Genomic DNA, 22,455 nt, shown 5'->3' on the forward strand with positions numbered 1-22,455 from the left:
GCATAATGCCTGGTTCATCATTGGTGTGAAGAAATAAAAGAGAGGTCCCAGGGCCAACATTGTCTATATTAACAACTATCATCATTTGACTAACACAATAAACACATTTTTCACAATAAACAAATGATCTTCTGTAAATCGGTGTTTTCAATGTATGAAATTACATAATACAATTCATTGTATGGCTGACTTACTGATGTACCGGACCTCGTTTACGTAGCAGGATTTCCGCTCCAATCATCGTTAGGAATCTTTACAGAATGCTTTCCTATTGGTTGAGAATAGAAAAGTATAGGCGGGATTTCTGCAGACCACAGGAAGGGAACCAAGTACGTCGAAGTGATTGGATTCTTCGCGGCCTGGCAGATTGTTTTATGTTTAGGGAAAGGCAACGTAACATTACAAAGTATGTATTCTTCCTTGGAAGGAATAATAGCTACACTAGCGTGACAACTACACAGTCATATGAACCGGTCTGCGAAGTCGGTGAAAGGAAGCTACTCGTTGGGGCTACATGTTCCCACAGTGGGAAGCTAGCTAGCTACGGTTATCCGCTAGCCGATGTTATTTTACCTTATGTTAGCTTAACATTGCTAGCTTAACGTAGCAAGCTAATGTTAACTTATCTAGCTAGCCACCGAATGTTAGCTTAACATTAAACGTGCATAACGTTTGAAACGTTTATATCATATGCTATTCACTAGACTTTAATTGGTCTTACTTCACAGAGACCTAGCTTGACTCATAACTGACTTCTGCATGAATAACGTTACATAAACGTGAATGTCTTCATAGCTAACACTGCCCAAAGGCGGTCTTTGCTCTTTGCCAAAACATTGTTATTCCCAAGTAAATTAAGGCCTCCCACGTGGTACCCCTCACACGGGGCTGGTTTTCCTAAAAGTGTGGGTGTTAACTTGTTGTGAAGTGTCCACATTAACTGCTGTCAGATCATGTGCATGGTGTCAATTATTGGATTACGGCATCTTGTAACGTTAACGTTTTGTAAATATACACAAGCCATATGATAGTTTTCTTTCCTCTTCAGGATGGAAGCTCTGGAATAGAGCTCTGTTGGAAAGAAAATAAACAGGAGACCAGGAAGGAAACAGAAAATATCAGTGCGTGGCTATGGCCTACTCCAGCTACAGCAACCTGAGCAGGGCTCAGCTTACCTTTGAGTACCTGCACACAAATTCGTAAGTACCGGCATGCTGGTAATTAATAGCCTATGTGCTTATGAACTTGGTACTAAACATTATGACAGTGAATATTACAGACCACCAACTAGACATATACCCCATTTATCTATGTGACTATTTTTCTAAGGCCCACAGATGGCTGAGAAAGTTATAACAGATTAACACCTTAACTACACCGTAACTCTATAATTATCCCTTACACCAACCTATAATGTTACTTGACTAGATGAGGTTAAATCCTGTTAAACCTGATCATCCGTTTGTAGAAGAAGAGAATATTCTCGCATTTCATCATTTCCGTTTGCACTCAACACGACTTTTCCTGCCATCAAAATAGTTTTCTAAAGTCTGCATGCATTTGTAACCCGGCACATATATCATGTATCTTGGACATGTTACATATTATTAACAATTACAGATGCACAGAAAATATACTTAGCCATTTATGATTTGTTTATATACCTACCTCTTCTAGATGTCCAATTTATATTTATTCATGTATTTCAGCTTAGCTTGTTATATTTATTCTTTATGTACATACATCTACATGTTACCTACATGACAAACTACCATCATTTGGAAGTTGTGGCACCTCTTTTCTTTTTTCCAGCCATTGCCACATCAGCCAAAGCTTTTTTCAGGAGAGTGGATAGCTAGTGACATCATCTTGTTTCCCAAGTTGGATAATTAGCCAGGAAAACTATTTGCATATTTAAAGCAGCAAAGTTGAGTTAACTCTATAAGGTTCTATCAATCATGACTTCTCTTGGGACTGCTACCATCTGAGCTAGCTTTATTATTTTCATCTTTAGGTTCAGCTTTATGATCAGATTAATAAATAGCACAAAAATAATCCTGATCATCAGTAGTTTCAGGTACATCTTCATTTCCAGAGCAGATGTCATCAAAAGCCTCAAATATCGGTGTCAGAGTGCATTCAAGTTTGTGTGTACTTTACCTGGTAGGGTTGTGTGTTCAGTAGAGCATTTTTTTTTCCTGATGCCACCCAATATTTTGAAGTCTTGGCAACAGGAGAGACACGTATTTACATTATGCTACAAACACTAGCAATGTGATGAGGCACTAAGTGTCTTTTCTGCACTAAGAACTGCACTTTGGCGTTTTTTTTCTGACGCCCAGAGTTGAGAAAAATTCTACTTTGGGTAAAAAGCTGCGCATGTCACTGTAATTTTTTTTCTGACCCATCGAATCACAGTCGAGGGGCTGGACAGAAAACACAAAGACTTACTGTCACATTCTCCTGTGCAAGTGGCAAACAACATCAGCAATGGAGGAGAAATTAATACTGATTGCTACATAGACTGAAGGGTCTGTCTCTCTCTTATTATGATTTAGTCTTACCTATATCTCAAGCAGAGCAAGTACTCTTCCTTATGTCAATATTTTTACTTAAGTGGAAATGTTAGGGCCTCACAGCTGGGCCTTTCCAAAAGAGTGCCTGGTGTTTCCAACTGGAAAAAAACTTAGTGGAAACAGGGCCTTATGGATATAACACCAAAGATGGTCCAACCAATATGAATTTGAATAGGCCGTCAACCAACCAACCAAAATGTGCCGGCCCTAGTGATGAAATTATGTAATAGTGCCAATTGGAAATTTGTCTGACAAACTAAATTCATTGAACAGCAGTCATGATTGGTCTGAAGAAAACAGACACCTATGGATGAGATGGTTCACAACATTCCCTGTCATGGATTTGAAAGGCAGTTGTATTTTTGTGCATAGCAGAAGCAAATATTGGACAAATGTTCCATATCTCGTCATTGCTACAACAAGTAGACCTAAATAAATTCTTGTGATGTAGCTTGACTGAATAACCCAGACCATGTTTTGGTCCACCTGTCAAAACATTCAGAATCAGAAATACTTTATTGATTCCCAAAGGGAAATTATGTGCAGTAGCAAATATAGTACAAGTATAAAGTAGAAATATTAATAAAGAAATATAAGGAGTGTGTATATGTACGTAGTTAAATAGTTAAAGAAATGTTATGATATAACGGTATTTACACAATTAAGGAGTTGTAATGGTGAACAGTAATAATAATAATAATAATGGAAGCAGTAGAGTATTGCACACATTTCAAGCCATTGTTATTGCACAAAACAGATATTATTGTCCAGTTTCAATCTCACTAAGTGTCTGTGTGTCAGACACTTAGAGGGAGGAGTTATAAAGTTTGATGGCTACAGGCAGGAATGACTTCCTGTGGTGCATTTTGGGAGTATGAGTCTTTCACTGAAAGTGTTCCTGTAACTGAGTACCAAGTCATGGAGTGGGTGCGCCACACAGATAATATCACTTCCTGGGCTCATTACAAAAGCCAGTGGTCAGGGATTATGCACAGATCCAGGAAGGGTTGAACTACAAGAACTAAAACAGTTGTGCTTGTTGTTAATGGAAGTTAAAAATAGCAGGTGGACTTCTGATGGGCATTTGTCAATACATTTGACACTTGATGGAGTAAAGGATCAACCAAGACTATTGAATATTTTTTATAGGTGTAACTTATGTTCAAGCGAAGACAGAACCAGTCTTTGTTGTTTTGTCACAATGAGATATTGGCGAAAATTGGTACTAAGTAAACACGTCTCCTCTTTCAGGTTTCTTTCTACAGGCCCTGAAAACTGCAGTAATAGAATGTCTAATCTGTAATTTGATCCCTTTTTGGAGATTTTTCCGTCTTTTGTTGGCTTCTTTATGCACATTAATACAGTTTTTTTACCTGGGGTGCCCAAAGTTTCATCAGAATCATTTGACAAATTGTTCTGATAAATGAGTGTTTAAAAAATAAAATAAAAACAGATGAGTGTTGCTGTTGCGTAGTTTGTCCACCAGAGGGGATTTTACAACGTCCCTGTTGACAACACTTGTTGTGTTTTTGTTCAAAGGACTTTAGGTTTCATATCCTAAGTTTGTATTTTTATACATTTTATTTATCAAAACTTATATGTATTTTGATTTTCCTCTGTTCTGACAATAAAACACAGGAATTATATTATTTTAGTAAGAACTCATAAATGGCTACAAATAACTGTTAAGGAAATCTGTTTATGTTTTGTTACTCGTTAAAGGATTTATTATTTTTTTTTAAATATATCTCGGCCGTTATGTATCGGAATTTTTGGCCCCAAAAATTCTTTATCGGTTGAGCTCTATTACAAAGTCAACCTATTATCAACTTTATAATATATAAAGAGTTAAAGGACTTATGTCTCAGCAAGATTTGGAATAACTTGTCCATGCCTTTATCTTCAGTAGACTTGACTACTGTAACGGGGTCTTTACAGGTCTCCCTAAAAAATCAATCCAACAGCTGCAGCTGATTCAGAACGCTGCTGTTGCTCGAGTCCTTGCTAAAATCAAGAAAGTGGGTCACATTATTCCAGTTCTGAAGTCTTTACACTGGCTTCCTGTGCCTCAAATAATTGATTTCAAAATACTTTTGCAGGTTTATAAATCACTAAACGGTTTAGGACCAAAACACATTTCTGATCTTCTACTTCACTATGAACCACCCAGACCTCTCAGGTTGTCTGTGACAGGTCTGCCTTCTGTCCCCAGAGTCGGAACTAAACGGGGAAGCAGCGTTCAGTTTTTATACACCACTTATCTTGAACAAACTCCCCAAAAAACTGCAGTTCTGCGGCAGCTCTTAGTTCTTTTAAATCAAGGCTGAAGACCTTGCTTTTTGATGTTGCCTTTCTTTAAATAATTGTTAATTTCTACCACCTAAAAGGCTCTAAGTACCATTAAGAAGATAAAGGTAAACCTTGCCCATTCTGTTGGTGATTTCACCCTGCATCTGGAAACCTGCACGTTTAATTCTCCTGCTTCAGTTCCCAATTTTGCGTGAACCAATCACAAACTGTCTTATCTACCTGATGCTATTGGCGGGTTTAACACGATGGCAATAGAGCAGCTTCTTGTTTAAATTCAATATGGAGGCGGCCACCTTAGTGTAGCCAGGCGCATCAACCCGTTGATACTGCTGTTGCTTCTACGTCCCCCGAATCGTTGGTCTGATTGGTTGAAGGACAATCCAATTGTGTACAGAGTCATTTGAACGCTTCTTGTGCAAAGAAAATACAGAGCAGACTCCCCAGACCAACGCTCAATCTCACATCTATTGAGCTTGTTTTGGTTTGGGGATAGCCAGACTAAGAATGACTGATTTACAATGAATACATTAATACAATCTTAAATGACAATCCTCAATTCTGTTTGCATTAATGCATATCTCTCAATAGACTTGAGGAAATACAGGTTGTGTAATAACAATCTAAAGGCACAATATTAATGTTGAGATCTAATCCCGGCAACAACTATCTCCTATACTTTTTCAGACCAGCTTGCCCTGTTAACTCAGTTATATCACTCATTACATTTAAGTACAGTATATTGAATTCATTAAAATTAGCTGTCTGTTTTCAGGACAACCCACGAGTTCCTATTTGGAGCCTTGGCGGAGCTTGTGGACAATTCAAGGTACTCATTTGCAACATAGCATGTCATTGTTGACAGATGATCCAGGCTGGAAAACGTTATCATTGGTCTGTTATCTTCCTTGTATTAAGTACGAAGTCTTACAGTTTGTTTATTTCTTTTACAGAGATGCTAATGCCACACGTATAGATATCTACACAGGTACATCTCAGAACAAGCCCCAGTTTCACACACTTAAGCATGCACATTCAGTCATTGGGTCTAACATGTCTTTTTCAACCTTCTTGCTTTGCTGATAGAAAAAAAGCCAGAGCTGCGGGGCGGCTACACGCTCTGTTTTCTGGATGATGGTATTGGAATGGATCCTCGTAAGTGCTAATTCAAGTCCCTTAAAGCTATTTTATGATTAAAAGTGCTTTGTAGTTGGTTCATAGTTTTTGTTGTTGTTGATAATATGTATTTTGTTTGTTTACTAGATGAGGCAACTCATGTGATTCAGTTTGGAAAGTCTAACAAACGGTCCCCAGAGTCCACTCAGATCGGCCAGTATGGAAACGGCCTGAAATCGTAAGACCTTTTCCTAGTTTGTGTTTGATTCTAACATTGTGCATTTAGTAAACCGTTTGAAATATTTCACATATTAAAATGTGTTCTGTTTTCACAGCGGCTCTATGCGTATTGGGAAAGACTTCATCTTGTTCACAAAAAAAGGCAATACGCTCACTTGCCTTTTCCTGTCACGGACTTTCCACGAAGAGGAGGGACTAGATGAGGTCAGAGTCAACCATTGAATAGAGGTTTTCATTGTCATTAGGGATGTGTACAAGTAATTTTATTGATTGTTATATCTAATTGATAGTTTTGAAGTGCAGGTTGAAGTTTGAGATCTGCTTCATCAAGCTCCCTTTTTCTATTTAGATTTTTTGAATAGTTAACAGCAACGTATGGTAAATGCACCCAAGGTGGTATAAATGCTACACGACCTATGTAAACATTAGCTGAGAGGCCCCTGACTCAGCTGCATGCTGCTGGAAGATGCGCAGAGAGAACCCTGTTTCAACCATGTGAACATCAATCAATAACAATGCAACTTGACCCAAAGTCAAGCTTAATGTGTTATGTGCACTGTGTAGTTCTGCACACACAGAAGTCCAGTTAAGTAAGAAGTTATAATTCTGTATAGTGTGGAGAAAATGCTGCTGTATGTAATTATGAGGATTGAGTGTTTATTTCTAAACAAGATCAATGAGATAAAGAAAATTGCAATCAGTGGGTTTTATTTATATGATGATATTTCTTTATCATATCTGTAAGACTTTATTGTAATATAAAAACTGTTTTAATGTTCATTGTCATGTGTTCATTTATGTTCTCTGCCGCGCAGCCATTTAGGCGGTATAAAACTAGATTTCTTCCTCATGTATGTACTTAGTCTGTAAATGGGTATATTGCATATTTGTGAATGAGGTTGCTGCTGATGACTCATTGTGAAACCCAATTTAATAATTTTTTAAACATTTCGATCCTCTCTCTTCAGGTGATAGTGCCCCTTCCCTCCTGGGATCTAAAGACTAAGGAACCATTGACCTCTGATCCAGAGAAGTACGCCATAGAGACAGAGCTGATCTTCAAATACTCACCTTTTAAAAGTGAACGGCAGTTGATGGAGCAGTTCAACAAAATAGAAAGTAGCAGTGGCAAGTATATGACTTTTGTCTCCATGTGAAGAGATTAATTTTGTGATGTCCATTAAAAGTTTAATTCCACCACTTAAAGTAAAACATACAGTGAGGAAAATAAGTATTTGAACACTTTGCTATTTTGCAAGTTCTCACACTTAGAAATCATGAAAGGGTCTGAAATGATCATCATCATCATAGGTGCATGTCCACTGTGAGAGACATAATCTAAAAAGAAAATCCAGAAATCACAATGTATGATTTTTTTAACTAGTTATTTGTATGATACAGCTGCAAATAAGTATTTGGACACCTGTCTACCCACTAGAATTCTGACCCTCAAAGATCTGTTAGTCTGCCTTCAATCACTCTAATCATCATTCTCAGGAGACATTGTTTTTAAAGTGTCTCTGTGGATAAAGTTATCTCTGTCAATACATTTTTTATTTAATCATTTGTTTTTCTATAAGCGTGTTTTGGGGGGAATGACAAGATTGATATTGATTGCAATGCTTACTTTTGTGTTTTTTGATAAAGGCACTCTTGTGATCATCTATAATCTGAAGCTGATGGACAACAGAGAACCAGAACTGGATGTAGAGACAGATCACCAGGACATACTGATGGCTGGGACACCTGTTGAAGGAGTGTGAGTGACTCGATTAAACCATTTACCATGGGATTACTAACTCATGCTGAAAGGAATTATATTTTGTAAATTAACTTCAATTTATGTTGATTGTATTGATCAGAAATTTTGTCAATGTTGATCCCCTTCCCTCTTTCACAGGAAGCCAGAGAAGAGGTCGTTCAGAGCGTATGCGGCTGTTTTGTACATTGACCCACGCATGAGGATTTTTATCCAGGGACATAAAGTCAGGACCAAGAGACTGTCCTGCTGTTTATATAAACCGAGGTAAAATGATAACTAATTTATGCAGTGTCTGTAAATACTGTAGTCCAGTGACAAAACTTTCATTCTTTTTTATTAATAGGGTTTATAAATACACATCGACTCGTTTCAAAACTCGTGCTGAGCAAGAAGTGAAGAAAGCAGATCACCTTGCTAAGATTGGTGAGTAAGTGGTGAAATTTGCTGTTTTTATTTACTTTTTGCTGTCCTGTTGTGATGCCCTAACGCTCATTGGGTAACAATTTTGTTGTTTATTTCAGCGGAAGAAAAAGCCCGAGAGGCAGAGAGTAAGCAGATGGCTTTGGAGGCCAGATTAGGAGACGACCTGTCAAAAGATTCACGGGTAATTATATTTTGGTTAATAATGCAAATATGGTTTTGTCTCTGTAAACAAGCTTTTAATCTAAAACAGGCACATCATTTTTTGTCTAAAAACTGGATAATGATTTGAAACCTCTGTCTTAATCTAAGGTTGTTATAGTGTCTCTACTAGTGTTTTGTCTGCCCTATCTTCCTTTAGGCAATTCTGAGAAAGGTTCAAGATTCAGCCATGATGCTTCGACGGGATTGTGACATGAAGAAAAGGATTCTTGAAGCCAAACAGAAGTACTATAGACAACGTTGTTTCTACAATTCATAGATTTACAAACCGTTATTAGGAGGATTTATGATGGCCAAAATGATTGCTGTGTAAAGTGTATATATAAATTTGTCAAGATGTGTTTGTTTTTTTGCATGGAAATATGATAAAATAGTATCTTGAAGAGATAACCCAACACTTTGTTTTTGCTTGGTATGTCCATTTACCGTCAGTCTCCAACACTTTCTTGTTCCTCAGAGCCTTAAAGGAGCCCAAGGAGTTGAATTTTATTTTTGGAGTGAACATTGAACAGAGGGACCTAGATGGGATGTTTGTGTACAACTGTTCTCGTCTCATCAAGATGTATGAGAAAACAGGGCCCCAGCTGGAGGGAGGCATGTGAGTAACAAGCACACAGGGATTGTAAAGTGACATACTTGAATGATTAAGAGAAATATTTTTACGGGTATTGGATTGTTTTTGTTTAATTTTTAATTTGTTTTATTTTATGTGATTTTTGTGTTTTAGGGCATGCGGAGGTGTGGTTGGAGTAGTTGATGTCCCATATTTAATTCTAGAGCCTACTCACAACAAACAGGACTTTGCGGATGCTAAGGAGTATCGACATTTACTCAAATCCATGGGGGAACATTTAGCTCAGTACTGGAAGGACACTAACATTGGTGAGTTTTTCCTCAACTGCGAGATTTCCATTGGTTGCCAACACCTGACCTGCACAGTTTACAAAAGAAAAAAATTATTATCCAGGTTTGTCACTTTTTTACCAGTTGTCAAATGACAGTATCAAGCATAGATAGATAGGTAGATAGAAAGATAGAGCATAGATAATTGTTTTTATTTTTTTATTAAATAACTTATTGCTATATGAAATGCTGAGTGTGTCTGTGTGTTATACAGCTCAAAAGGGCATTGTGAAGTTCTGGGATGAGTTTGGGTATCTGTCTGCCAGCTGGTCTGCACCTCCATCATCAGAGCCGAGATACAAGAGACGCCGCGGCATGGAGATACCACTTACTATTCAGTGTGGTAAGTTACAGATCCATACTCGCATAAAACATGAATACTGGATCTTGACAAACTAACTTATTGTCAGAATCGTCCACTAATGCTGATTCTGGGATTTGTTTTCAGATAAATGTTTAAAATGGAGAACGCTGCCATTCCAGATGGATGCTGTGGACAAACGCTACCCAGACAGTTGGGTGTGTCTCATGAACCCTGACAGCACCCAGGACCGGTACAGACAAAATGTTGTTTTTATAGTATATGGTTTTATTGCCTTTTAAGTTGTAATTCACACTAAAGTGTAAAATTATATATTTAACATATGTACTGCATGCCAAATTGTGATGCTGTATCACTACGTTGCTGATTTCTTGTTAGTGTAGTAGTGTTCCTACGTGCTACACATAGTGTGTATTTTATGTTTAGATGTGATGCTACTGAACAGAAACAGAATTTGCCATGTGGTGTTCTGAAGAAAGACAAGCAGACAGCTGAAGACAAACGGAAAGAGCTGGAAGAGAAAATCAAACAGCAGCAGGACAAACTAGAGGCCTTGCAGGTACCTCATTTTTCTCTCTGTGTCACTCTGTTTTATGTACATCAGGACATAATACATTGTTCTTTTCTCTCATCAGAAAACCAGCACTGTAAAATCTGCTGCAGATTTAAAGAAGCTGCCACTAGATGTCAGCATGAAACCAACAGAGAGTTCCTCTCAGGTACAAACTCCACATAAATATCTCCTTGTAAAAGACACAACTCACAATATGCTGCCATTTACTGAATGTTAATTAAAATTGAATCACAGATTTTTAGAAATAAGAACGAAAACATAATCAGTTTAATTTAACCAGTAACCTGCTTGACGACATTTTATTGCGTTGTGAATGCCATTCAATATAGTGAACTAGTGCCTGTACTTGAGGGCCAACGTCTGGTTTGTTCATAATGACTTAATCACAAATAAAGCACACGCTAGCTCACTAAGGCCCCAATCAGACAGACAAGCTTAAAATCATAGTGACAAAAACACCTGATGTCATTTAACTTCACAGCAAAATAATGGTTGGCTGAGGACAAGGGATTCGAAAGTTGCCTAGCAAGAATAACAAAAACAGCTGGTCTGATCGGGGCACCTTAAAACAAGAAAAGCAGTGCCCCTGCAAGCGCCCCCCCCCCCCCATCTGATTGCGGCCTAACACTGCTGTTGTTGTTAATCTTGTTTTTCATTTGTTATCTCACTGATGCGTTTGTTTGTTGTGTGTTTCACATGTTGTCGCTTCAGGCAACTAGGTCTTCTGAAAGGTCTATAACGCGGCCCCGCTCCCCACCGCTCCCAGCTCACTTAAAAAGCCCCCCTCCATCTCGTGCAGCTTCTTTGCGCCCCACCCGAACTCCTGCCCCTCCGCCACCACCATCCAAAGTCGAACCGTCTAAGTCCAGAGGTGCAGCAAAGCCTTCTCCACCTGCAACAAAGCCTGTATCCAAAGCTACTGCCAAAACACCCCCATCCAGCCGCAACTCACGGGTAAGTTACAGGGTTTAGATGATACTCCATCAATGGTACCAATGGAAAGTGTTGTAGTATTAGTAAATGTGTCTGCAGGGAAGTGTGTAACAGTGATATCTGTCTACTTACCTAGTCACCTGCCAAAGCATCATCAGCCAAACCAGCAGCTGCTGGACAACGGAAGAGAATCATAGAGCAGGAGGCCAGTGAGGAAGAGGAGGAGGAGGAGGAGGAAGAAGATGAAGAAGAGGTGGGAGATGACGACAGTGAGGGAGACAGTGAAGAAGAAGAACCTCAGATAAAGAAATCCAAGATGGCCGCAGCAGCTGGTAATCGTGGAAAAGTGATAGAGAAGGCCTCACCTACCAAACGTGCCAAGTTGGACGAGGTAAACGCACAACAAAATTCACGAGCTAGAGTAAACTCTCCTTGGCATCACGTCAGAGAGATGATATCTCAAATGTTTAAATTTACAACTTATAAATGTATCAATACTACAAAACCTACACATGTATAGAATAAAATGACACCATTGGCTGCCTAAACCATTCAAGAGTTCACCGTAATCAGCCCGTGTGTCAGTACTGGGATGGTGTGTGCTGCTGTCTCTTTCTACTGCTTGTTGCTTTTTCTCCTTCACGACCACTTGTCTCTCACAAGGAATTCACTTCTGGAATGTGAGTAGATAAAAAGGAGAATGAGAGAAGACAGAAATTAGGATCATTTGGGCAGTTATTTGTTTACAATACCATGAAAGTCTTCCTCCATTACCGTGTCTGTAACACAAACTTAAATCCAAAAGCTTATCGGGAATAAAGTTTACTCTTTTTTTTTTTTCCTTCTTTTTTCAAGGCTTTAGATTAGATTTTAGGCCTTTATTTGATTGGAAAGCTTAGACGTGAAAGGGGAGGCAGGGGGAATGACATGCAGCAAAGGGCCGCAGGTTGGAATTGAAGGCAAAGAACACAGCGAGCATTGCTACCAGGTTACAACTCTACTCAGAAACAAAACTGCAGCAAGTACTGCTTAGTTAGCTTCCTACAGTATTTATAGCTGACAAGATAGTGATGCTAAAATTAGGCTTGTATAGTGAAGAAAATTAACAGGATCAGAGGTAAAACTGCAAGGTAGGACACATAGAATAGTGCAGGCACTTCAGAGGCAAAGCGCAGGGTAGGTAAACATCAATATTTCTGCCGGCCACTGAATCTTAAAAGGTCAGCGGCACAAGGTCGTCTGCAATTTTGTTCAATCTCCCCGTGGGTAAATAATGGAAGAGCCAGTGCAGAGAGTTTTTACCGTGGATCTCGTGTAGGTGGTTTAATTTGGTCACTTAATTTGCAATCAGAGCCCCTTTGCTCTTGACCTTACAGGTTAACGCCCAGAAGAAAGGAGTTCCTACTCCACCGACACCACTCTCTATCCCTAAACCTATTTCCATGCAAGAGCATGGGGGTAAAGCAAAGGTAGCTCCGTCCCTCTCTTGACTACCCTACAATAAAGCTGGGCTGTCTCTCACAACCTTAACAAATCATGACAAATGAACCTTTCATCTGATCTGGGTGTATTGTCAGGTTATCTTTCTCTCTTCTAACAGTCCTCTCTTGAAACTGAAGTTGTCTCATTCTTTTAACAATCAAGCATGACATTCTCATACAATGCCTGACATCACACTTTCACTTCTTTTATTAACTGGGATGCAAATCATTTATTAACATTTTTCTGTCTTTTCAGTAAACAATATTTTACTCACTGCAGTGTTGTTACGATTTTGTTTTTGCAGGCACCTGAAAAGCACCAACAGGATGAACCAGAGATTGACACTAAAAATGCTCAGAAAGGTAAGATGTTGGACTGATCTACACTAAAGGCCCTGACACATCAAGTACATTGTCTGCCGTCTGTCTTAGTTGGGGCCAAGTTATTCGCTGTCTTCCTGGCAGAGGACCATAGGCTCTGTGCTGCCGCTGCTGATTTGGGTAAATGTATTTAGTTGTGTGTATCATAGCAACGTTTCTATCTGGTTTTCCTTTTTCAAAGACTAATAGAGAACCGCTGCCTGCTGGCATGACGAGTTATTTCCTCTCACCCAGGCCCAGAATGTACAAGGTGGTTGGCCGCTGACTGTAGTCTGTGCGGTGTGTTCAAGAGAAAGTCTTTGGCCAGACAAATGTGGCATGTGGCTACATGAGGCGACTCCACAGCCACCTTTCGTCGCCACTAGAGCTTAGCTGTCTGCTTGGTGTTTCAGGGCCTAAACATGTATCACACATTCAACTGGAAAACAAAAGCTCTAATAGAATAATTTCTACCTATGTATTTGTTTTCTACAGATAAGGGTCTGCTGGTTGAAGTACGCGTCAACAAGGAGTGGTACACAGGCAAAGTCATTGCTGTGGAGGCCAATCAAAAGAGCGTGCGCTGGAAAGTGAAGTTTGACTATGTACCTAGATCCACCCCTAAAGACAGATGGTAAGATATTGTCTGTGTTGCTGTGCGTATTCAGGGCACATTTAGTTCACTGTGCCAGATAATCAATATCCAATGTTTGTGTGCTTTGTAAAGGGTGTTCAAGGGTAGTGATGATGTCCGGTTGATGCGGCCGCCATCTCCAATCTCGCAGACACCCGACACCCAACAGGAGGCCGAGAAGGGCCCTGCACCCATGGAGCCTGACACTACTCAACCAGGAACCAGTCGGGAGGTGACCGATAGTCTCGTCACCATGTTGAGGTGAGCCGATTACAGTGAGCTGGTGGTAATTGTGACAAACAGGGCATGTAGTTTTTCTAGTACTGTGTGTGTTCATTGTGTAGTTTTTATTTCCAGGACAATGCTGCGTTACTTCTTCCCTCCTGCTTTTCGGATCCCAAAGGACGATGTTAACAGCATGACAGCTGAGGAGTTGGTGTCCTTTCCTTTGGTGAGATAGATAATACGTGGTTTAACAGATTAATCCTTAGGCTAGAATAAACTTTTTAATATTATTATTACATTGAAAGCAAAAAACGTTTACACTGAAAGCAATAAAATGATTAGAGAATGCAGAACTCTGTCTGGGAGTGTGTTGACTTCTTACTACGGTTTTCTTTCCCGGAGTATTGAGTGCCTGTGTTTTTCCTTCTCTGTTTAGAAAGAGTATTTCCAGCAGTACGAATCAGGTCTCCAGTCGTTGTGTAACTCGTACCAGAGCAGGGCTGACGCCAGGGCCAAAGCTGTGGAAGAGAAGAGCAACAGCAATGAGGTCAAACTGAAGGAAGCAGACGAGAAACTACAGAAACTACGAACGAACATTGTAGCACTCCTGCAAAAAGTCCAAGAGGTGAGACTGCTTTGTCTGTTCTTGTTTAGGGTCTAAGAAACAGGACCTATTCAAATAATCTAAAAAATACCACTCCCTCTTAGTCGTCTATTAATTAAAATCTTTGATATATCTTTTTTTTGTTGTTGTTGTTGTTAATACAGGATATTGACATAAACACAGACGACGAGCTTGACGCCTACATAGAGGACCTCCTTACCAAGGGTGATTAAAGAAGACATTAACAGGCTGGCAGTTTTCACTCCTGCCATTACTAGCTGACATCTCTCCCAAGGACTCATGCTTATGTGCAGAAGTGGGCAGAAAGGGCCGTTAAATCAGATTGTCACAGGTTTGATCTATGATTTGGATCGTTCCAGCGTTCAGTCAGCACCAGTGCAGTGTTTTTGTTCGGGCAGGTTTTCTGGTGTTTCTACGTTGTTGGGTGGGCTGTGGTTCTCTCCTTAGTCCTTTTTATATACCTGCTCATATATGTTAATCTATGTTTAAGCCATCCTATCCTGATTAACCATTGAAATAATTTGTGTAGGTTTAATACATTTATGCTCCCTTTTATATACTGTAGTCGGGTTATGCTGTGACATACTGCAGACTTTATTTGTTCCTCCTTTTGGTCCATCATCAGGTGAGAATTGGACACACCAGTGACTGGGCTGTGCTCTGTATTGCAGCATGTCCTTAAACGATCACTTTTATTTTTGTACACTAAACACGAGTGTTACCCATTAACTTCCTCCATGCTGGTCTAATGAACAAACAGGTTCATATTTTACATTTGGGTGGTGTGTCACACCCAAAAACAAGAACAACTTACTGGGTTTTATCAGTATGATTATTCCCGTATATCCCTCCACATTTAAGCTACAACTGTTGTGTTTATTTTTGGAAGAAAAAAAAGCTCATTTAAATGAAAAGTTGTGTGTTCATAATTATTCAGAGCCTGTGTCCTTCCTTTTCAACAGATTTTTAACATGTCATGGAAATGTTTTAGTAATCGGTGCATGCTTTCAATCCTTTTTGTTCCTGGAACAAAGGATTCTGTATTTTTGACAAATCTTTACTTAGAACAATAAAACAGGTTCAGAAACACCTTTTTGATAAATGCATGTCTGTTATTTTAATACACTGTCTGTAAATGAGAAATAAAATATTGGTTGTGGGAAATTGACATTTACAATTACATTTTAGGTAGTCCTCAGTAAAAAAATCATTATGAGTTTATGTTCATCCAACTGTTGAAGGGTCAATTCACAAAAGGATTTAAAATCTCAGAAAAATGAAATTTTAGTGAGAGATTATAAATCCGCACAGTTGGGTGCTCAGTACATTGAAAAATGTCTTTTATAAAAAAGTGTTTATAGTATTGTTTGGATTATTCAGAATAACGTGCACTTGAATGAGATATTGTCTATTTCTTTATTGTACATTTTCAGTGCTGTGTATAAATGAAATACCATTTTAACTCAGTTATATAGACCTATGTCAGAAAATACCTTAATATCTTGGGGATATTAAATGAAAACTAGTACGTTAATGTTTTATGTTATTTGAGTGAACAACAGGACCTTTATTTTGAAGGCGAAGGTTTTCAGCTGTGGGGAATGTAAACAGTGCTGGACAAAAGGTAATGCGAATTTTCTTTCTCCCTTCAATGAAGCTTCTTCGCACCTTCGACACGCTGAAGATTCAAAGTTCTCGAAGCAGCTATCAGTGTAAACTGGCTAAAAGTGATTGTTAATGAAACCGCATAACCTTTACCTCGAAAAATGGCTAACGGCAGTTGTAATTGTTGCATTGCTCGGGTTGCAGAGTGCACAATATACTCCGCAGTTTGATAAAGAATTGAAAGGGTAATTGTCAGATTGGCAACTTGTTGCCTGTATTAATCATTAGACTAAACGAAATAGCCTAAGTTAACTAATTACTGCTCAATAAGGACAGCGGCGTGAAATGAACTTTGACCCACTTTAGTGATCCCGAGTGTGTTAACTTTCCAACTAGGTTGCTTTTAGTAAGATTTTGCTGGACATTTTTGAATTAATTAATTAAAAATAACGGGTACGGGTGTACCTTAGTTTTTCTGATCGTGTGTTTTAAGTTGTGGGCAGAACTAGAACTGTCAGCTAGAACTAACATCAAAATAGTGTGGTTATGTAAGTTATAGCTACATAATTAAGAGTAATATAGACCGTAGCACTTCTGTTTTGAATATGCTAAATGTCAAACATTTGTAAAAATACCAAAATGGCTCCCACAAGATTTAGCATTTTAACGTGTAACTGCACTGCTTTCCCTGACAGTGGCGCATTCAGGACCCGTCCTAGAGCTGTTCATGAGCTTCATTATCGATTTTTAGATTCCCCCAGATTGCTCATATTAATATACCAAACTCTAGGGTTGGAAACGTTTTTAAGTATTCTATTATAGAAAGGGATTACATTACATCATACATACTGTATATTTGTTTTTTATATTAGTAGTTTGTGTTAAATATATTTTGGATTCTTAAAAATCCTGTGAATGCTAAATGAACAAAAACCAGCCATTTTTTCCTCTCCCTACTATGTTCACACATTTAGTTCATCTGTCGGCACTGCACTGATGCTCTTTTCTCACCTCAGACTCCATGTCAATGTGCTCAGCCCTACTGCCCCGCCGCTCCAGGGTGTGGCGTGGTGTTTCTCCAGCGCTCAAACACATCAGATCCGCCAGTGTAGCTGAGCCGGGCACAAGAAGATCTAATGAGGAACAACTCTGGGAGGCAGCAGGACACCTGCCGTTCTCCAGAGCCAAGATAGGATCTTTCTTTCAGGAAAGGCCAGTGCTGAAGAACCCATTTCTAGAGGATGCCTTGCTCAGAGGATACCTGAGAAGACACCTGCCCCAGGAGGTGAGGAGGGAGCCCAGCTGTGGCTTCTTCTGCTGTTGAAAATATACACTTTACATTAGCTGAGATGTTGTTCATGATCTATGTCACCGTGTGTGTATACTTGTTCCCAGGCAGCTTTCTCAGACTTGTGTGCATTTGGAGAGCGTGTTGCAAATGAAGTGGACGGCTGGGGAAGAGAGTGTGAGGTTACTCCTCCACGTTTGGTGCACTTTGACCCCTGGGGCCGCAGAGTGGACCACATCGTGACCTCCCCGGCTTGGAAACGCATGAAAGACCTGTCTGCACAGGAAGGACTGGTTGCCATTGGTTATGAGAGGTCATTTGGGGAGTGGAGGTTAGGAGAATGTTGAACTTCCTTTTTCAGTTTAGCTCACGTGGTGTATTTCAGTTCAGTGATCATGTTTTGGCAGTTTCTAATAGGATAGGTTGTTTGAAATGTGTGTGTGTGTGTGTGTGTGTGTGTGTGTGTGTGTGTGTGTGTGTGTTTTCCAGTCGTGTGTACCAAATGAGCAAGATGTACATCTTCTCTCCCTCCTCTGGTCTCTACACCTGTCCTCTGGCCATGACTGATGGGGCCGCTAAAGTCATCCAGGTGAGTCAAAAAAACAAATTATTTGCGTTACAAACCAAAACTTTGTTCATTAAATATTGTCATTTACAATCATGTATGTAACCAGATTATTGCTGTTTTTCTGCAGTTCCATACTAATGTAAACAGGAAGCCTGTTTTTCACGTTTTATACAAGGACACGTGCATGGCTGAGACAGTAACGTTGCAGCAGTGCAGCAGGATGAAAGAAAGCGCCTTCTTTGTAGCTGCATCCAAATTAGACTACAGCTGAAATAGTCTAAACCTGCATTTCAACTGCTGGAAAGTAGACTGTTTGTAAAGCTTAGACAAATCAGTCAAGAAAACTCTGCTCTGCAGTCTTGTCAAATCCTCTTACCATGAAGAAAAAAAACACATACATTTAAAATGCCATCTGAAGTGTATTAACAGGAAACTTGTTGTTATAAGGGAAGAAACATGAATATTGTACAGCTGCATGTAAACATAGGTGTACAGGTTCTTGTTTTAACCTGATTTCTACCTCTTTTTTTGTTACCACAGTAAGTGATTTTGTAGATGTGTATTTGAAGTCCATAGGTGTTTCATGGCCGGTGGATGAAGCTTTCGATCGTTTGACCACCCGTCGGCCAGAACGTTTCTGGACGTCCGGACAGTGGATGACGGAAAGACAGGGAGGATCTGACGTGGGTCAGTTGTCACATCCATGTTTTCTTTCCTGAAGCAGTGTCCACTTCTGCCTACACGTTAAAGGCTACAGTACAACATTGGCCACTGGCTGAACTTGAAAGGGCTCACGACAGTTGTTAAGATTTCATAAAGAAACATTTTAGGAAATGTTATTAAATGTTATACTATCCACTTCTGTCTCAGTGATACTTAATGTTACTGGAATTATCTGTTGAGGAAATGTGATTAAATAATCACACAGTCTTTGCTTTTTGGCTTTGTTGGCCAGAACAAGCCTCAACTTTTTTAATGCATGAGTTGCCTCTCCCTGTCTTGGATCCCATCAGCCGGTGGCACAGAGACGGTGGCTGTTCCCCAGACAGATGGTTCATACAAACTACACGGCTTCAAGTGGTTCACCTCTGCTACGGACGCAGACATGACTCTCACGCTGGCCAGAGCGCAGGACACAACAGGAGCAACCACACCGGTACTGCTGACATGCTCTAACAACAGTCATCACTCCTCTTGCATGACTTAATTTCACTGCTATATGTGTGTGTCCTCGTCTCCGTCCCACAGGGCAGCAGGGGTTTGTCTCTGTTCTACGGAGAGGTGAGTAGAGATGAGGATGGACGACTGAAAGGTATAGAGGTTCAGAGACTGAAGGACAAGCTGGGCACAAGACAGATGCCGACTGCTGAGCTACTGCTGGACGGCCTGCCGGCACACAAGGTCAGTTACACCTCATTATTATATAGTGGTGCAGATCTATATGTGTATGTGTATGCAGATATGATCAATGCCTGTGTTACAGCAAAGCCACTCTGGGTTGCATACAGCTCACTTTGCTCAAAACAAGACACTGTTGAAATGCCTCATGATTTCATCTTTCTGTTGAGACAATGCCAATTTGTCTTGACATGAAATAATATCTTCTCTCTCCATCTCTCCATTTACAGCTATCAGAGGAAGGGAGAGGTGTGGCCTCCATTGCTAACATGCTGACCATAACCCGGATCCACAACAGCACGTCTGCAGCAGCCGCGATGAGAAGGCAGCTTACTGCTCATACTGCACTGATTTCTAAGAATATGCTATGAATAAGCTGATTAATAATGTGTGTTTGTGTGTTCTCAGGGTGGTCCAGTTAGCTCGTGACTACGCCACTCGCCGAACTGCCTTTGGAAAGCTTCTTAAAGACCACCCGCTGCACATGCAGACTCTCGCTAGGATGGAGGTGAGAGCCGGCAGGGGGGGTGAACAAACTGCACAAACTCAACACAAAGCTTCCCATCATGCCTCACCCATGCCTGCTTCTGACATGGACAGGTGGAGACTCGTGGGGCGTTCCTTCTGGTGATGGATGTGTGTCGTCTGCTGGGCCGAGAGGAAAGCGGCATGGCAACGCAGCTTGATGAACATCTGCTGCGCCTGCTCACTCCTGTGGCCAAACTGTACACTGGGAAGCAGGTGCGTGGCCCGCACAAATGTGATCAGCTGTCATCTTGCTGTTTCGATGCTGACCCTTAACGTCTTTGTTCTGTTTTGTGCCAGGCGGTGGCTGTGGTGTCAGAGGGTTTGGAAAGCTTCGGTGGCCAGGGCTACATTGAGGATACCGGGTTGCCTGGTCTACTTCGCGATGCACAGGTGAGGTCAATACATAAAAACCATCAGTATTTTGCAATTTTGAATCTTACCTGTCTCTTTCTTTCTCAGGTGTTGAGTATATGGGAAGGGACCACAAATGTTCTGTCTCTGGACGTGCTGCGCTCTGTGGCTCGTAGCTCAGGAATGGTTCTTCATGCTTACTTCACCCATGCCAAGGTACGGGGCCAGGGAATGAGCCCGTCAGACAAGTTCAGTAACTCATCTATGACAGTTCAACAGAAATGTGATTTGCACTTGTCTTCTTCTTCAGTCCCTGCTTGCAGGTGCATCAAATGTGTCTTCATTGTCCCCGGCGGTGAAAGCAGTAGATGGTGCTCTCTCTGAGCTGGAGGACTTTGTTCAGACAGCAGCTACAAGAGCACCCGGCTACCTGGAACTAGCAGCCAGAGACCTGGCATACAGCCTGGCTCGCATCTACACGGGTAGGTACCACCATCACACATGCACTCTTCTCCCTTAAAAGAGTACATCACCGGTTTAGCATTGCTCTCAATTGTCTAACAACACTGTCGAACTCTTGATAGACCGTAAAGAAAAAGAACCATCTAAATCGATGCTGCAAAACCCAAAGATATCATCTTTTTATTCCATTCATCCTTCTTCCCTGTCATGACCTGGCATCGAAATTACCCATACCCACAATGCAACTCCACCACCAGCAGTTTGGTCAGAGCAGAGTGATAGAAAGACAGTCGGTCTCTCTAGGGCTCTGGGTCAGACGAGCTTTGGGTGTGTTATGCTTGTAGTGGCTGATTTATCACTGATCTTTTTGCCTCAAGCAGAGACGAGGAGCAGGCTACGGGGGTCTGTTAAACTCACTTTTTTCCAACTTTACATCCCCCAAAATTTTCATTTTGAAACTTGTAGATTTCAGACTCAAGTGACATCACTTAAGGCAATGTATAAGACTTCACCCAGCTCCCTCTGGAGCTACAATATCCTTTGTACAACTTTTTTTCTACCCCTGAAAACCAGTAAACAGACTTTGATGTGTACAATCTGTGGGCATTCCCCTTTAACTATCTGGATGTTAACAGGTGCTCTACTCATTGACCATGCATGTTGGAAAGGAGCCTCTTCATCTGACACCTATGCGGCTCTCAGGTCAAATAATTAAAAGAACGGGACATTTACACTTCTTTCAGGTTTAAAAATAAAAAAATAAATTTTTCTTTTTCTTTTTCAGGTGGTGTGAAAGAGACTTGTGTCCTGTGGTAACTAAACAGGCGAGAGGCTGCTACGATCTCAGCACTGCAGCACTCGATGCTGCGCTGGTGTATGAGCGGCCCATCCGAGGCTGAATGAGGTGAGGCCACAGCTGTGCCTCACTCAAAACTCAACTATGTGGCAGATCCACTTACTGTATCCCACTGGTTTTAAATTGTGTAGATTACTGAGACCATGTATTATTAAAACAAATTAAACCCAGAAATGAAAATGAACATGGAGGTTTTTAATAAAATGTAGTTCTGTCTATCTGAAGCAGTTATGTGATTTGGTAGTTCTGATATTTACGTCTGTATACAAAGTATGTGCAAATAATACAGATACTTTACTAGTATTTAGTTTTACTATTTTTGCACTGTCCAAATGTTTTTTGGAAGCCTGGATTCATAAGCGGACAAACAAAACATCAACCCTGGCTTTTCACATTCACAGTCAAGATCACCCCCACAGATGGATGTAAGATCAACAAACCACAAATAAACAAGAGCACAGGTCAGTCAGAAGCAAGAGGAGAAGACAAGCCCTGATTGGCTCAGATGGCAGGAGGGACTGAGATGTGCGTATATGCTGCCTTCTTGTACTGTTAGAAAAAAAATGTTGAGCTCCAAAACTGAAAAATGTAAAACAAATTCCAACTTTGCAGTTGTATACACTAGCTAATTTTTATAAACGGTACTAAGAATAATGATCTATGTTTTCTGTGTCATTGTGTTTTATTGTTCCCAACGGT

At 40.3% G+C, this 22,455-nt stretch overlaps 2 protein-coding genes across 4 annotated transcripts; both read left to right on the forward strand.

Annotated features, from left to right (window-relative positions):
* The first annotated feature begins 200 nt into the window (after positions 1 to 200).
* morc2 (MORC family CW-type zinc finger 2) lies at positions 201 to 15,790 on the forward strand. Of its 2 annotated transcripts, XM_034873132.1 has the most exons (28): positions 201 to 406; positions 1,049 to 1,199; positions 5,659 to 5,712; positions 5,837 to 5,871; positions 5,970 to 6,038; positions 6,147 to 6,237; positions 6,335 to 6,443; positions 7,208 to 7,367; positions 7,887 to 7,998; positions 8,140 to 8,265; positions 8,345 to 8,424; positions 8,523 to 8,605; positions 8,783 to 8,868; positions 9,101 to 9,241; positions 9,371 to 9,525; positions 9,761 to 9,889; positions 9,995 to 10,100; positions 10,295 to 10,427; positions 10,504 to 10,587; positions 11,154 to 11,396; positions 11,512 to 11,766; positions 12,752 to 12,844; positions 13,162 to 13,219; positions 13,712 to 13,850; positions 13,944 to 14,111; positions 14,208 to 14,301; positions 14,512 to 14,700; positions 14,844 to 15,790. In XM_034873132.1, exons 2-28 carry the CDS (start codon positions 1,132 to 1,134, stop codon positions 14,910 to 14,912), a joined length of 3,129 nt encoding a protein of 1,042 aa, XP_034729023.1. In that variant the 5' UTR covers positions 201 to 406; positions 1,049 to 1,131; the 3' UTR covers positions 14,913 to 15,790. The 2 variants fall into 2 exon arrangements, with proteins under 2 accessions (XP_034729023.1, XP_034729024.1); XM_034873133.1 differs by lacking the exon at positions 12,752 to 12,844.
* A 470-nt stretch (positions 15,791 to 16,260) lies between these two features.
* On the forward strand, positions 16,261 to 22,344 carry LOC117945557 (acyl-CoA dehydrogenase family member 11-like). Of its 2 annotated transcripts, none has more exons than XM_034873137.1 (15): positions 16,261 to 16,461; positions 17,322 to 17,590; positions 17,701 to 17,924; positions 18,083 to 18,182; positions 18,731 to 18,848; positions 19,175 to 19,317; positions 19,410 to 19,562; positions 19,790 to 19,884; positions 19,968 to 20,067; positions 20,160 to 20,300; positions 20,385 to 20,477; positions 20,547 to 20,654; positions 20,749 to 20,920; positions 21,536 to 21,602; positions 21,685 to 22,344. In XM_034873137.1, the coding sequence occupies exons 2-15, from the start codon at positions 17,327 to 17,329 to the stop codon at positions 21,797 to 21,799; spliced, it is 1,893 nt and encodes a 630-aa protein (XP_034729028.1). In that variant the 5' UTR covers positions 16,261 to 16,461; positions 17,322 to 17,326; the 3' UTR covers positions 21,800 to 22,344. The 2 variants fall into 2 exon arrangements, with proteins under 2 accessions (XP_034729028.1, XP_034729029.1); XM_034873138.1 differs by having other exon boundaries at positions 16,270 to 16,434.
* The last annotated feature ends 111 nt before the right edge of the window (positions 22,345 to 22,455 follow it).

This window comes from Etheostoma cragini, chromosome 5, assembly GCF_013103735.1.
Source record: "Etheostoma cragini isolate CJK2018 chromosome 5, CSU_Ecrag_1.0, whole genome shotgun sequence".
NCBI classification, from domain to species: Eukaryota; Metazoa; Chordata; class Actinopteri; order Perciformes; family Percidae; genus Etheostoma; species Etheostoma cragini.